The sequence below is a fragment of the Eptesicus fuscus genome, chromosome 11 (genome assembly GCF_027574615.1).
Source record: "Eptesicus fuscus isolate TK198812 chromosome 11, DD_ASM_mEF_20220401, whole genome shotgun sequence".
Lineage (NCBI taxonomy): Eukaryota > Metazoa > Chordata > Mammalia > Chiroptera > Vespertilionidae > Eptesicus > Eptesicus fuscus.
In genome coordinates this window covers 8,700,162-8,716,004 of record NC_072483.1, presented here as the reverse complement: position 1 = coordinate 8,716,004, position 15,843 = coordinate 8,700,162, and the positions used below count along the sequence as shown (strand labels likewise).

General features: G+C 37.9%; 1 protein-coding gene across 6 annotated transcripts in view; it reads left to right on the top strand.

Annotated features, from left to right (window-relative positions):
* Positions 1-15,843, top strand: part of EPB41L5 (erythrocyte membrane protein band 4.1 like 5) — a 176,515-nt gene that overhangs the window by 66,824 nt on the left and 93,848 nt on the right. For 3 of the 6 annotated variants that reach the window (XM_054723366.1, XM_054723365.1, XM_054723370.1), the window contains exons 12-15: positions 364-470; positions 1,804-1,831; positions 12,183-12,225; positions 12,636-12,751. In XM_054723366.1, coding sequence (XP_054579341.1) covers positions 364-470; positions 1,804-1,831; positions 12,183-12,225; positions 12,636-12,751 — 294 coding nt within the window. The remainder of the gene's footprint in view (positions 1-363; positions 471-1,803; positions 1,832-12,182; positions 12,226-12,635; positions 12,752-15,843) is intronic. The other 3 variants (XM_054723367.1, XM_054723369.1, XM_054723368.1) reach the window with 3 other exon arrangements.

Below are 15,843 nucleotides of genomic sequence, written 5' to 3'. Positions count from 1 at the left end.
TCTGGAAAATTATTCTGAAAACTATATTGCAATTAGAAAAAATCTTGAGTTAATTGCACAGTTTGCATTGCAGAGAAGGGAGTTCCATAAAAGCACTGACATCTAACTTTTTAGTATGTTAGGTGATGTGCATGCTTAAGAAAAAATTATATTTAATTTGTGTGTTGCATATTTTACACAAACCTAAGAGTGAAAGAATGATGTCACGAAGGAGACATCAAGCCTGTTATTAGCAGCACTTCCCTCAGGATGAAATTCAGGGTGGTTAAAGGAGAATCCCAATGTAGACTTCCTCCCATTTATGTGTCTGATTACTGTAGGTCTTAAATTTTCTTACTCCTGTTAATATCGTACTTATTTTAGTGGGAAAACTGAGTATCAGACCACAAAAACCAATAAAGCAAGAAGATCTACATCCTTTGAAAGAAGACCCAGCAAACGATATTCTCGACGAACTCTACAGATGAAAGGTGAATGCAGGCCTGTTTCAAAGGACTGTTCGTTCTTGGCAGTTTATTGTGTTGTTGGTACTGGTACTGTTTACTTGAGAGGATGTTGTCTGACTCTTAAGTTTGTTAGAGTCAACTAAAGTACTCTTCATTTATTGAATTTGATTCAGGCATAATCAATTTAATAAAATAAAATATAAAAGGAAAAAGCCTACATGGTTGCTGAGATTAAAATTGATCTTAATCCCAATTTAAACACTGTATCAAGTTTGTGTTCATTTTTTGTTCGTATTAACTATTTTAGTTATTCTGCAGAAAAACATTTTCCTTCCCTTTTTGTCTTTCAGATCTCACTCATGATAATGTTTAAAATCCCTTTAGGAACTTTTAAAAACATTGATAAGTGATGAATAAATTTTAAGTAAAGATTATGTCATATGGTATTACAATATTATTAAGGATTCTGTGAAATAACAGTTATTAAATAATAAATTTAATCATCACTGTATATTCACCATAGATATTTGCAAATTCATAAATGTTACTTCCAGTAAATTACTTTAATTATATAATAACAAGCATGGTTTACTTTGACAAAGAAACTAAAACTTATGTTTGGTTTCAAGTCTAAGTTTGTATTAAGATACAGATTGAGCCCTGGCTGGTGTGGCTTAGTTGGTTGAGTGAGCATCATCCCATGCACTGAGAGCTTCTGGTTCAATTCCCGGTCAGGGCACATGCCCAGGTTGTGGGCTCGATCCCCAGTAGGCCATATGCAGGAGGCAGCTGATTGATGTTTCTCTCTCACTGATGTTTCTCTCTCCATTTCCCTTCCCCTCTCTCTCAAACCAATAAAACATATTTAAAAAATAAAATATAGACTGAATTTTAAGTATGTTCAATATTGGGGTCATCACCAATTGTCCAGAAACAACTGCCCTGATCTAATGTTTGGCAGTGTCAATTTTTAAAAAATATTATTTATATTTATAATTTTGGTATGGCTATACATTAAATAATATATAGCTATTAATGAAGCCATTTCAATTTGTGATGGTTTAAAACTCGTAAGTTACCTGTTATTTTTGAACTGACAATGCTCCATTGTCACTCAGCGCACTCTAGAAGGCTTGCTGATGGTTTTGTTTTCAAAGAAGAGATATACGCTTATTTATTTAAAAAATGGAAGTAATTGCCATATTGGCTTTAATGATGTGAAATGAAGGTTTTTAAATCTATGGTTGGGAACCATGGCTTACAAAACATTTAGTCCAGACTTGCTTTTATGAACAGTGATGCAGTTTACCATGTAAGAGGAAACTAATGGGACTTTTTTTTATTTTTATTCTGTCAGCAGGTACAGCAAAACCTGAAGAACTCAGGTGGGTAATGTCTTGCATCTTAGGAATTGACATAGAATTTTTAAAATTTATGTAGTTGCTATCATTAATTGAACAAGTATTTTGAAGATCTATCAAAGTTTTTAAGTTGTCACTAAGCGTTTGGGAACAGACACATAAGGCCAGACACAAAAAATAAAATAATGCAGTTTAAAGAAATAAAAAGTCGGGTGGGTGTGGATGTGCTATTTATAATGAGAATGACATACATTAATTATTGGTAGGTGACTGAGGATTTAAAGATGAATAAATTACGGTCCTTGCACACAATGCATTCAAAGAAAGGTTGATTGCAGATAAGCAATTAATTTTATTTGTGGGATAAATTCCACTTTGTCATGGTGTATAATCCTTCTTTATATTACATGTTGCTGTGTTTGGTTCACTAATATTTTGTTGTGGAGTTGTGGCCTATATTCATCTAAGATATAGGTCTGTAGTTTTCTTGTAATGTCTTCATCTGTTTTTGGTATCAGGTATCTGGCTTCACCAAATTGAGTTGGGAAATGTTTCCTTCTCTCCTATCTTTTGGAAAGAGTTTGTAAAGAATTGGTGTTCTTTAAAATGTATGGTAGTATTCACTATTAAAGCCATCTTGCCTGGATTTTTTCTTTGTGTGAAGTTTTAAAATTTTGAATTCAATCTCTTGTTATTGGTCTATTCAGATTTCATTTTGAGCCAGTTTTGAAGTTTATGTTTTTCTAGAATTTTTCCATTTCATTTAAGTTATGTAATTTGTGGCATACAGTTGTTCATATTATTCACTTTTCCTTTTTATTATTATACTAGAGGCCTGGTGCATGAAATTCATGCATGGGTAGGTTCCCTAGGCCTGGCTGGTGATCAGGACCAATCTGTGGGGCGACTGGCAGGGCGATCGGGGGGGCCCCCGCTGGCACCTGCTTGGCTGATCTGGGGCCTGCAGGCTGGGGGCAGCTTCTGCATTTAGTGTCTGCCCCCTGATGGTCAGTGTGCATCATAGCAACCTGTTGTTCTGCAGTTCGGTTGACTTGCATATTATGCTTTTATTATATAGGAAGGTTGCTAGTGATGCCCCATTATTCATTTTTTTAAATCCTTACCCGAGGATATGTTTTTCTTGATTTTTAGAGAGAGCGAAGCATCGATCGGTTGCCTCCATACATGCTCCAACTGGGGATCAAACCCAAAACCTAGGTATATGCTCTGACTGACAATCAAACCCCCAACCTCTTGGTATGCGGGCCAATGCTCTAACCACTGAGTCACAGTTACCAGGACAAGTTTGTCAGTTTTGTTAGCCTTTTCAAAGAACAGCTTTTGGTTTCATCAACTTTCCTCTATTTTATAATTTTTAAAAATATATATATATTTATTGATTTCAGAGAGGAAGGGAGACGGGGGGAGAGAGAGAAACATCAATGATGAGAGAGAATCATCAGCCGGATGCCTCCTGCACGCCCCCCACTGGGGATTGAATCCGAAACCCAGGCATGTGCCCTTGGCTGGAATCGAACCCGGGACCCTTCAGTCTGCAGGCCGACGCCAAACCGGCTAGGGCTGTTTTATAATTTTTTACTCTGATTATTTCATTTCCTCTGCTTGCTTTAGGGTTAATTTGCTCCCCTTTTTCTAGTTTCTTAAAGGTAGAAGATTCGGTTTTTGATATGAGGTCTTTATTATGTTTTTTGTTTTTTGGTTAATCCTCATCTGAAGATATTTTTCTATTGATTTTTAGAGAGAATGGAAGGGAGGGAGGGAAGGGCAGAGAGAGTAAGAGACAGAGAGAGAGGGGGGGGAGGGGGAATACCTATGTGAGAGAGACACATCGATTGGTTGCTTCCTGCAAGAGCCCCAACCGGGGCCAGGATTGAACTGCAACCCAGATATAGTCCTTGGTCAGGAATGAAACCTGTGACCCTCTGGTGTATGGGCCAATGCTCCAACCACTGATTCACACCGGACAGGGCAAGATCTTTATTATTTTTTTAATATAACATTAATAGCTATAAATTTCCCTACAAAGCACTACTTGAATCACATTCCATAAGTTTTGGTATATAATATTTTCATTTTTATTTGTTCCAAATTATCTTCTAATTTCTGTTGTGATTTTTTTCTTTGTTCCATTGGCTACTTGAGAGTTGTTGCTTGATTTCCACATATTTGTGAGTATCTTAAATTTTACTGTCTTTTTGTTGTTGTTGTTAATCCTCACCCGAGGATAATTTTTCCATTGATTTTTAGAGAGAATGGAAGGCAAGGAAGGGGGAGGGAGAGAGAATCATTGATGTGAGAGAGACACATTGATTGGTTGTCTCCCACACACACCTGGACCAGGGCCAGGGACTAACCTGTATGTGCTCTTGATCGGGAATCCAACCTGCAACCCTTTGGTGCCCAGGCTGACACTCTAACCATTGAGCAATGCTAGCCAGGGCACTTTTTTTTTTTTTTTGTAATTTTATACCATTATGGTTAAAGAACATAATATATATGATTTTGATGCCTTTAAATTTATTGAGACTTGTTTTATGGCCTAGCATATTTTTCTTAGAAGATGGTCTATGTGAGCTTGAGAATATAGATTTTGCTGTTGTTGAGTATAGTGTTCTGTGATGTCTGTTACAGGTCTAGTGGTTTTATATTGTTGTTCAAGACTTCTACTTCATCGTTGACCTTTTGCCTAGTTCTATTTAGTATTAAGACTAGGGTTTTGAAGTCTTCAATTATTGTCTATTCCTCCCTTCAATTCTTTCAGTTTTTGCTTCATGTATTTTGAGGCTTTTGTTAGGAGCATATCTATCTATATATATAAAGAGCCAGGATCCATAACGTCCAAAATGACTGAATGGATGACTGGACACCGGAAGTCAGTCCTGCAGTCAGTGCCGGGTCGCCGCGGCGACCGAGCACTGACTGCCGAAGGGGCTGCGGATCAGGCCTGGAGAGAGAAGCAAGGTCTGATCCACAGCCTCCGTGGCAGCTGTTGATCAGCCCTTGCCTCTTTTTCTCTCTGGGCCTTGCCAGCAGCCACAGAGGCTGCTGATCAGCCCCACCTCTCTGATCAGGCCCGGAGATGCTGACTGGCATAGAAACCGACCAATCAGAACCAAATCTGGGTGAAGTGCAAGGAGCCAATGACTGCCTAGGAGGCGGAGTTTTTGGCGCTGACTGGCATTGAAATTGACCAGTCAACCAAATCTGGGTGAAGTGCGAGGAGCCAATGGCTGCCTAGGAGGCAGAGCTTTTGACACTGACTGACATAGAAACCGACCAATCAGAACCTAATCTGGGTGAACTGCGAAGGCAGAACCTAACGTGGGGGCTGAGGAGGGGTTTTAAGGGCAGCAGCTGTTTGGTGTAAGGTGTAAGAAAGCGGTTCAATTTTTTAATGACCAGTTTGGCAGTATAGTGCATATGGCTAGCTATCAGTCCAGATATAGGGATTATGTATTTTTTGTCTGCCAAGACCATCTCCTCCTGCTGAAAAAGGCTCAATTTAAGCAATCCTATCCTATATAATCTATCTATACTACTAAAAGGGTAATATGCTAATTAGACCTGATCGACCAGCCATCTTCCAGACGTCCAACTTCCTTCCAGACAAAGCCATTGTGGTGGGGGCTGAGGCAGAGGCAGTTAGGGGTGATCTGGCCGGCAGGGGAGGGCAGTTGGGGGAGATCAGGTAGGTAGTGGCAGTTAGGGGCAGTCAGGCAGACAGGCAGGTGAATGGTTAGGAGCCAGCGGTCCCAGATTGCGAGAGGGATGTCCCTGATTGGAGAGGGTGCAAGCTGGGCTGTCAGGTCCAGCCTGACGATTGAACCGGGCTGAGGTAGGGAGGTGGGATTTGAGAAGAGAAAGAAAGACAGGACAGCGGGATTCGGGAGGTCCACAGCTCTCAAGAAGCTCTGGCAACTTTTATTAGTAACTAGAGGCCCGGTGCACGAAATTCGTGCACGGAAGGGGGTTGTCCCTCAGCCCAGCCTGTACTCTCTCCAATCTCGGACCCCTCAAAGGATGTCCGACTGCCCGTTTAGGCCCGATCCCTGGGATCGGGCCTAAACGGGCAGTCGGACATCCCTCTCATAATCCAGGACTGCTGGCTCCCAACTGCTTGCCTGCCTTGCCTTCCTGATTGCCCCTAACTGCTTCTTCCTGCCAGCCTGATCACCCCCTAATCACTCCCATGCCAGCCTGTTTGCCCCCAACTTCCCTCCTCTGCCGGCCTGGTCACCCCTAACTGCCCTCTCCTGCAGGGTTGATCACCTCCAACTGCCCTCTCCTGCAGGGTTGATCACCTCCAACTGCCCTTCCTTGCAGGCCTGATCCCTCTCAACTGCCCTCCCTTGCAAGCCTGGTCCCTCTCAACTGCCCTCCCTTGCAGGCAGGGTGCCTCCCAACTGCCCTCCCTTGCAGGCCGGGTGCCTCCCAACTGCCCTCTCCTGCTGGCCATCTTGTGGTGGCCATCTTGTGTCCACATGGGGGCAGGATCTTTGACCACATGGGGGCAGCTATATTGTGTGTTGCAGTGATGATCAATCTGCATAGTTCTCTGTTATTAGATAGGATAGAGGCCTGGTACAGGGGTGGGGGCCAGCTGGTTTGCCCTGAAGGGTGTCCCTGATCAGGGTGGGGTTCCCTTGAGGTGTGGGGCGGCCTGAGTGAGGGGCCTATGGTGGTTTGCAGGCCAGCCACGCCCCCTGGGATGCAAGCGGAGTCCCTGGTATCTGGAATTTATTTTCCTTCTACAACTGAAACTTTGTAGCCTGGAGCAGAACCAAGCCTGGGGCTCCCTCCGAGGCCCGAATCCATTTGTGTTGGGGTTATAATTGAAACTTTGTTGCCTTAAGCGGGTGGGCCCGGCCAGGGTGTTCGGAAAGCTTTGCTACCCCTGTTGCTGGCAGCAACCCTGGCCTGCTCTCTCAAGCTCCATTCTGCCGCCATTTGTTTGAATTTGTTTACTTTCTATAATTGAAACTTTGTAGCCTGAGTGGAGGCTTAGGCCTGCAATGGCTGGCAGAAAGCTTGGCTTCCTCTGTTACCTAGGGAATCTTGCTCTCTGTGGCTTTAGCCATCTTGGTTTGGGTTAATTTGCATACTCACTCTGATTGGATGGTGGGTGTGGCTTGTGGGCGTGACTTCTGGTGTGTCAGAGGTATGGTCAATTTGCATATTTGTCTATTATTAGATTAGATACAGTGCTTTTTATACATAAGACACTAAGCAGGGAATCACTCACAAGGAAAACATTCTTTGTTTCTCTAAAATCACTACTGGAGGGATAAGTTGAAGGACAGGTTTCTTGTTACAATAAATCTCACTAGTTGGATACATATTTCTTGGTAAGCCATGAAAGTAGCTCTTATCCTACTGATAGCAGTCATATAAACAAACCCTGGGAAAGCTCTGTAGGCAGGGGCTGCTCTCGTTATACTGATTAGTTGCCATCCAAACAGGCCTGGGAAATCTGTGCGGGTAGGTGCCAGCCTTGCTAGCCCCTACAGGTGCAAGGACCGTGTCAGCTTACAGCCCGCTCCCCACACTGGGCTGAGGGAACCCCCCCTCCGGTGTATGAATTTTGTGCACCGGGCCACTAGTATGTTTATAATTGTTGGATTCTTTTGTTATGATAAAATGTCCCTCTTCTTCTCCAGTAACATTTTTATTTTAAAGTCTATTTTGTCTGATATAAGTATTTCCAATCCAGTTCTCTTCTGGTTGTTTTTCTATGGTATATTGTTTTCATCAAATTTGGGGGTTTTCAGCCACTATTTCTTCAAATTATCTTGCTCTTTTCTCCTGAGACTCCCATTATACATGTTGCTGCAGTTGATGGTGTCCTGTAGTCTTTCTTCATTTTTTCTTTTTTCTTTTTCTTTCTGTAGCTCAGACTAGATAATCTCACTTGACCTATAATCAAGTTACTTATTCTTCTGTCTGCTCAAATCTGCCGTTGTGTTTTCTTAGTGAATTTTCTTTTTAGTTATTGTTCATTTCAACTCCAGAATTTCTGTTTTTTGTTTTTATAATTTCACTCTTTAATTATATTCTCTTATTTGTGTAGACATTGTCCTCATACTTTCCTTTATTTCTTTAGATTTGATTTCTTTATTTTCTGAACATATTTAAAATAACTGATTTAAAGTCTGCATTGCTGAGAAAGAGTTCATTTTTTGGGCTGCACCAGCCTGGAATAGAGCTTCCACAACACTGAACTTGGAAAATGGGAAAGGGGAGCAAATTGTGGCTTAACTGCCAGGCTTGGCTCTTGAGAATTAGAAGATTTTCTTGAATAAATGTTTCTCCACTTGATATATGCCTTTCAATGATTTTAAAAAAATAATTGTCACTAGCTACATCTTTGTTTTACTGGGGAGAGGATCCTCAACCCATCATTCTAGAAGTCCTACTTCTGATGAAGCAATAAATTTTAATAGTGTATATTACATTATGTAGTTTCAAATAATGCTTCTCAACCTTGGTGTGCATCACTTTTCTGGAATGCCTGTTAAAGTATCAATTCAGGACATTAAAATATATTTCTTTTTAAAATTTGTGTACACTGAGTATGGTCAGCCTCACCTTGAGATGTCTTATTTAGTGTTTTTTTTTCACCTAGAAAGCTATGCTGTGATTATTGATTCATCACAAAAGCACTCTGCTTTTTGAAAGGTATCCCTGAAATTTCTTTAGCTGTTGGTTATTTTGTTTTCCTTGGAGTTACATATAACCAGTGCTGTCAAGATAATGGTGGAGAAATGTTAGAGGTGTTCTGTATTTTTTTAACTTTTTAAATTGGTTTTGTTTGTTTAATAGATCATGTCTTGCTTTCCTGAAAGGGAAGCTAGGACAGAATATTAGATCTTAAAGAACATAACCTGGTGAAGTCAGCAGAAATATAAACAAAACATTCAAGCAATGACATGTAGTTGAAAAATTAAGTCTTTTGTTATGTAAGAGTTTATCATCCTTTACAAATTTTTTGAAATACACATTTCTGACTAGAAAATGAGTGACTGAAGTTTCCTAAAATTAATTTAACTTTAATAATCAATATTTTTTCTTGAGTAATGAACACATTAGAAATAGGATATTTAAGTAATGATACTTTATTACTTTTTTATTAGAATAAACTTTTAGAAATGAAAGTGGTGGTTGTGGGGGCGGACACTCAGCTCTCCTGACTGAAGGTTATTTAGCATTACTCAGTGGAGCTTGAGAGCCTGAGCTTGGACTGGCATGAATGCCCTTTTAGTCTTGCCCTTGTAGTTCTGTTTGCATGAACAATTTTGCTTCAGTGAACCATGGAAAACAGTACTGTTTGAAAAAGCAAAACTATTTGACCTAAAAAGCTTCTTGACCTTGTACTGTGCCAGTTTGAATAACAAATTTTTAAATTGGTTGATGTCAGTCATTTTACTTGTACTATTTTATCTTCTATTTTCTTGTGAGTCTTGACTAATAATATGAAGTATCCTAAGAGGTGACATTTTAAAAGATCACATTTTTTGTACAGGCTTAACATAGAATTTTGCAGACAGAAAAGAGGAAAAGAAGAAGGTGGAGGAGAAGATGAATAAAGGTGGTATAAAAGCAACAGGTATCAGTTATTGCAGGTGATCCTTTAAAAGGGAAAGCTTAGATTATGTCAGTCGTGAGAAGTGCTCCTACTTTCATATTAGTGGAGGTGAAAGAATATGTATAATTATGAGAAAATAGTACTTTGAACATTTCAAATTGTTTGAAAACAAAGAGCTCTGATCCAGTTAACATTAGTTATTTAAGTACTTTTTCCTCATGTTATTATTCATCTTTTATCCATCACTTCCTGGGGTTATTCCCAGTTTAAGGAAAAGCTCCAGAGAGTAATTTAGGGGACCATAGAGTAGCGAGTCTAATTTCTGTACCAATCAGGTGGGATCACATTTCATTAATATTTGGGATTATTGGTTACTTAAACCAGCATATAATGTACTCTGAGAAGAGCAACATTGTTAGTAGTAAAAATAACTCATGCCTGACATGTATATTTTTACATTTGCCTTGGCAACAGATCTACATTAAACAATATTTTTTGGAGTTTTTTCCAAGTTCATTTTATTTATCAGTGTTCTTTGTGCTTTGCTATTATTAATTAATTTAATATTCCTAATAGTTTCATGCAAATGAGGAACCTGAAATTCTGAGAGTAATAGCTAGTGCTGTGGCTTAGATTTGAATCCAGGCAATAGTAGTGCAAATTCTGGTGACTCAACTTATAATAGAGATGTAATTGATTTAAAAATAGCATGAAATGGCCCTGGCTGAGTGGCTTCGTTGGTTGGAGCGTCATCCTGTACACCTGTACATCCTGGTCAGGGCATATACCTAGGTTGTGGGTTTGATCCTGGTTGGAGTGCATATAGGAACAGCCGACCAATGTTTCTCACATTGATGTTTCTCTCTGTCTCTCCCCCTTCCTCTCTCTAAAATTAATAAAAACATATCCTCAGGTGAGGAATAAAAAAACAAATAAACATAAAATGACTTCCTTCATCACTCAGCCTTTTAGCAAGATTTTTTTATTTGTGAGTTCTTTTTATTTTTTAATCCTCACCAGAGGATATTTTTTTCCATTGATTTCTAGAGAGTGAGTGGAAGGGAGCGGGGAGGGGGAGAGAGAGAAAGAGAAAACTCAACGTGAGATAGACACATCGATTGGTTGCCTTCCACATGCGCCCCTACCAGGGCTGGGGAACCTGCAACCAAGGTACGTGCCTTTGACCAGGAATCAAACCTGCAACCCTTCAGTCTTTGGGCCGATACTGTATTCACTGAGCCAAACTGGCCAGGGCATGTGAGTCCTTTTTTAAGTCTTTCATCATCAGATAGTTTTTGTTTTGCTCTTGCTCCTCTAAGAAAGGCTCCTGGATGCTGCATTCAGAGTTTGTTTGTGATTGATAAACTTTGCCTATTTCCTTTTATTAGAAAGACATCTTGGCTGGGTATAATATTCTTGAGTATTGTTATTGGGAAGTCTGTGCCAACCTGATACTAACAATAATTGGCTTTTAGATCTTCTTTGGGGTAACTGAAATATTCTTTACTTGTCCTTGAAGGTCAATAATTTAACAATAAAGGGATGAATGTATTTAATTCTGTATCTCATTTTTCTGGAACACAGTGCTCATTAAATCTTATTTTTTAAATGATTTTATGTTATTTTTGCATGTATAGAGTTTAAGAAGCATTCTTTTTTTAATTAATTTTTTAGAATCCTCACTTGAAGATATTTTTTCCATTGATTTTCAGAGAGAGTGGAAAGGAGGGGAGGGGAGAGGAGGAAGAAAAGAGCAGGGAAGAAGAGAAAAACATCAATGTAAGAGAGACACATTGATTGGTTGCCTCCCGCACATGTCCCAACCAGGGCCAGGGATCAAACCTGCAACCCAGGTACATGCCCTTGAATGGAATCAAATCGGAGACCCTTCAGTGCACAGATCAACACTAATCTCTGAGCAGTGCTGGCCAGGGCACTCATTACTTTATCATTTTCAAGGAATTTTTTAATAACTTTGAATAAAATTTTTGTTGCCTTAGTTGAATTATTTACTTTAGAATACTAATTATGCTTATGCTAGAGGGTCTGAAAGTATCCTCTTCTCCCCTTCATTGTATTGTGGTATTATTTCCTCTTTGAGTTCTTATTTCATTGAATGCTCTTCTTTTGTTTTTCTTAGCAGCTGTTCTAAGTTTTCCTATTTTGTTGAATTATAGCTTTAGGTTTTTTAAGTGCTTTGTGAGAGGCAGTGAAGAAAATGAGTGAAATTAAAAATTTAAAAACATTAATAAATCGTTTGGAGGGAAAGGTATACAGAGAAGTTTCTAACTTTATACTAAGGCCTTTTGAGTTATAAAATGCTGAGCTATTGCTGACACTGGAAAATCTTGAGAGGGTAGGAATATACCAAAGAAGTGATAGATAAGTTTATGTAGGTGTTTGTGCTTAATGCCTTGAATTTAAGGCATCATTTGTGCTGCTTTCTTTATTTTGTCATCTTTGAGATAATTGTCCAGTGAATAAACAAGATTAGTAGTACATCGAAAACACATTTAGTACATCTAAAGCACAATTAAAATACATGGAAGTACCAAATAAGCAAACTATAGAAAAGCAAGAGTGTGCTTATAAAAGCAAATGTTTTCTGGGCACCTTACATTCTTTGTTTTAAGCAACAGTAATTTTTTTCTTTATTTGAAACAAAATTAATGTGTTTAAAAATAGAGCTACTTTTTATTGTCATCTGACAACAAGAAGCCCTATACCATTATATGGTTTTTAATAGATTTCAATGGATTTCCCCCCTTACAGTGTTCACAGTAATGTTTCAACTCAGAGTAATGCCTCTCAACAGGTAAGTCTTCTTAATATTAAGCTTCTAAAGCACTAGAACACTGTACTTAATTATTACAGAAACTAGTATTTTATTAATTGAATTTCATAGTGGTATAACTGAGTTTTTTCTTTTATTTTATCTCTAAAGTGGCTTAGTAATGTGAAACCCTCTTTTATTTTCTCTAAGGTGTTGTGAATAGAGCAGGTGCTCTGTAAAACTTTCTGTTCCTGTAAATCCTATAAAATGAATCAAATATTAATATTCAGTTAGATTACTATCTATCTTCAAGGTGACATATAACAGACAAGCATTTATTTACATTATATTTGTTGACTATGTAGATAGTATTCCATTTTAATGTTCTTTTAATTGGTGAAGGGATCCTTTATCTAAGCAAGATAAATGATTTTTATAACTTGTGTCCAAAGGCTTGGGGTATGAGATCTACTCTGCTGGTGACTTCTTCCATTCCCTCTGGTCCCTTGCTGGTGGAGACGGAGAATCTTCCAAGGAGTCCTGGAACAGACCAGCATGACAGGAAATGGTTTGTTAGCTCCTTAAGCCAAAAGAAAATATTGCTTGCTTAATGGTATTATAAGTTCCCAGCTATAACTGTAGAGTATTTTAAATGATTGAAAGCAAATTATTCATATTTGTAAGCTGAAAAGAGGCATATTATTAAGCAGTTACTGGGCTATGGATGAAGAAGCTCGGGAGTGCAGTTGTCTAAATGAAGACCATCAGACAGCTCTCCTCATTTTGGTTAGCATGACCTGGGAGTTTTGATGTGGGGGCAAGGGCAGTCTGTTAAAAAAGATTTCAATGATAGTCAATAGAACCTTTTCCTAAATCCTATAAGGAAAATATGTTTGTTAAACATGTTATTCCATACAACATGGTGCTGCCCTTTGGATGTGTTTTCTTCTTTAAAGACTGAAGAAAAGGCATAAGGGGAACATGATTATAGTCCAATAAAACAAAGCATGAAATACTCCTGCTGAGAGGGAAGAGATTTCATTTGTTTAGATTTCCAGGGATGTTGTTTTTGTTTTTTTTTAGATTGATAGTAAGTATACAAATATGGATACTTTGTGGCTTATTGGGTTAATCTGTGGGGTTCATTTTTTTCCCAATTAAATGTATGTGGCTTGGGGGCGCTCTTTGGGAATTATGTGATTGACTGGTCACGTTGGTTGCATCATCTGTTCAAATTTTGTGTCTATTTATGAAATGAACTTTAATTCATAGGATTTTTTTCTCTCTCTTTTTTTTTCTTGCTCTTAGTTTTACTACCTGAAATCTAATGAGTTTCTGTGGTGATCTCAAGGTTTTGGTCAGCTTTCTGTGCAACCAGTTCTTCCTTCATGGTGGTGGGTCCACAGTGGTTGGTGATCATTTTCAGACTTTCCTATGTAATTGTGTTTCGCTATTATTTTGGCTTAACTAACTGCAAGGTGCTTTGCTCTTGATGGTTGGGCATATTTTTACTTCAGTTCCAAATAACTTGATTAGTTTCTGAAATTGAGGGGACCTACCCTATTACTTTTTCTTTCTACTTGAGAGTGTGGTGGGGGGACTTGTGTGTGTGCATGTGGGCACAACACACTTAAAGTATGAATAGAATAGTGAGGCTTCTAAATGTCAAATTTTAGTTTTTATTTTTTTAAGCCATTAAGAAGAGTTTTTTTTTTCAATTTCTTACTGAAAACACAGCTCCAATAAGCAGCTATGTTTTATCTCCTTGGTGTTACCACCAAGTCCTATTGGCAAGGGAACCTAGTGCTTCTGGGACTTCAACTTTAAAGAATTTTCTTAATACATGCTTACCTTTTATATTAATATGGAACAAGAGCCTGGTTTCTTTGCATCCTGTGTTGTAACACTAAATCTTTATTGAGGTTTCCAACTTTTATGCATACATATTTAAATCTGGTTAATTAGTTCCTTTGGTGCAGCCTTTATAAAGAGAGAATATTGAATCTGAGCATATTGACTTAGAAGAAAAATGAAAAATTTGGAGCTGTGTGTCCTTTATGTAATTGTGCTGTGACCTCCCTTGCTGAAATGCAGTAAAATGGTGATCCTTAAAACCTAATCAGCCTCAGTGTATGTCAACAGTGGCACAAGAATAATACAGAACCGACGTGTCTTGGTGTTAATGGACTCCCTAGCCCTAATTTAAAATGCATTCCATATTTCATTCTTTGTTTCTGCATGCTTTGATTCTTGATACTTTTAAATGTCTATAAAAGTCCTCCTTTAGAAAGTGATACATTAATAACATTTAGAAATGCTCCCTAGGTTTGAACAGTTGGGCAGAATAATGGACTATTTTCTGTTTCTGGCAGATAATTTTTAACTAATTTCATCTAAACGTACTCCCTGTTAATTTCTGTAGCTTTTTCTTCCTAGGGTCTTGTAAATGACACCATTATTGCAGTGAATGATTTGGCATAGCATTAACTTATAATTATCCAATAAGTATCACCCTTTGAGATACAATTTATCTTAAATCTTTAAACCATTTATAAAAAAAATTGAATAATATTTGGAAAATCTTGCATATATAGGGAGAACATAAACCTAATTTAATGTCCTAAATTTTCAAAGACCCTATATTGAGGGTCATGAATTTTTTTATATCTAATGAACAAATTGTATTTCAGTTGAAGGAAAGAAGATGATTTTATTGTAAAAAACTTTTAGCCAGTTTTTTCAGTTTTCCTACGGAAACGTAATGAATATTCATGTTTTGGTTGAGTTAGAAAAAATACTATGTTTAAATATCTTTATATGTCTTTTATAATTGGGGTTATTTTTTTTTTTCTTTATACTTATCTTAAGTATATGCTGCCCTTTTTGCCATGTCATAAAACCCTGATTTTCTGAACCTTGGTAAATGTTTTCTTTCTACTGGAGGACTCTGATCATTTCTAACCAGGAACTGCTTGTGTGCATGTTTCACTCTCATAGTTCTCTAGGCCTGTTCTATAGCACTGTGTGTAAAAGGCATCTAATACAGTTACTAAATCTATTTCTTGGAGCGGGCTTATAATCTCATCACATTATCTGTACCTGTTGAATTTCATTCTAAGCTCCTGTGAACTTTGATTATAGAAGGAATAATAGTTCTCTTATTAATTGGGAACATCGATGTAAAATTACATGGCCTCTGAGCATAGTTTTTTTTTTAAAAAAAACAACAACCTCATTCTGAATTTTGTTTCCTGGATTTCACTTAATTTGTGAGATCACTTAATTTGGGGAATAATTTTCACAATTGCCCTTTTTTATATGTGCCTTTGTCTTTATGTAGAATTGCCCTATGACATATTTTAACTAAGTTGATTATAAATATTATTTCTTATTAGAACCTCAAACAGCATTTCTGCCTTGATTTTGATAGCAACATCAAGGACAGATACAGAGTGTCTTGCTCTCTATGAAATTTTTCTTTATTTAATTCACTTAACAGACTGATTACTTATACATATTTTCATATTTACCATTTTCCACTACATGTAACTGTGGAATTTCCCCACCTTTGTTATTTTTTAATGTGCTTGCATGGAGATGTTGATAACTGCTTGTAGCAGTGGTGCATGCTGGTCATTCTCTTTTATTACCTCTTACACA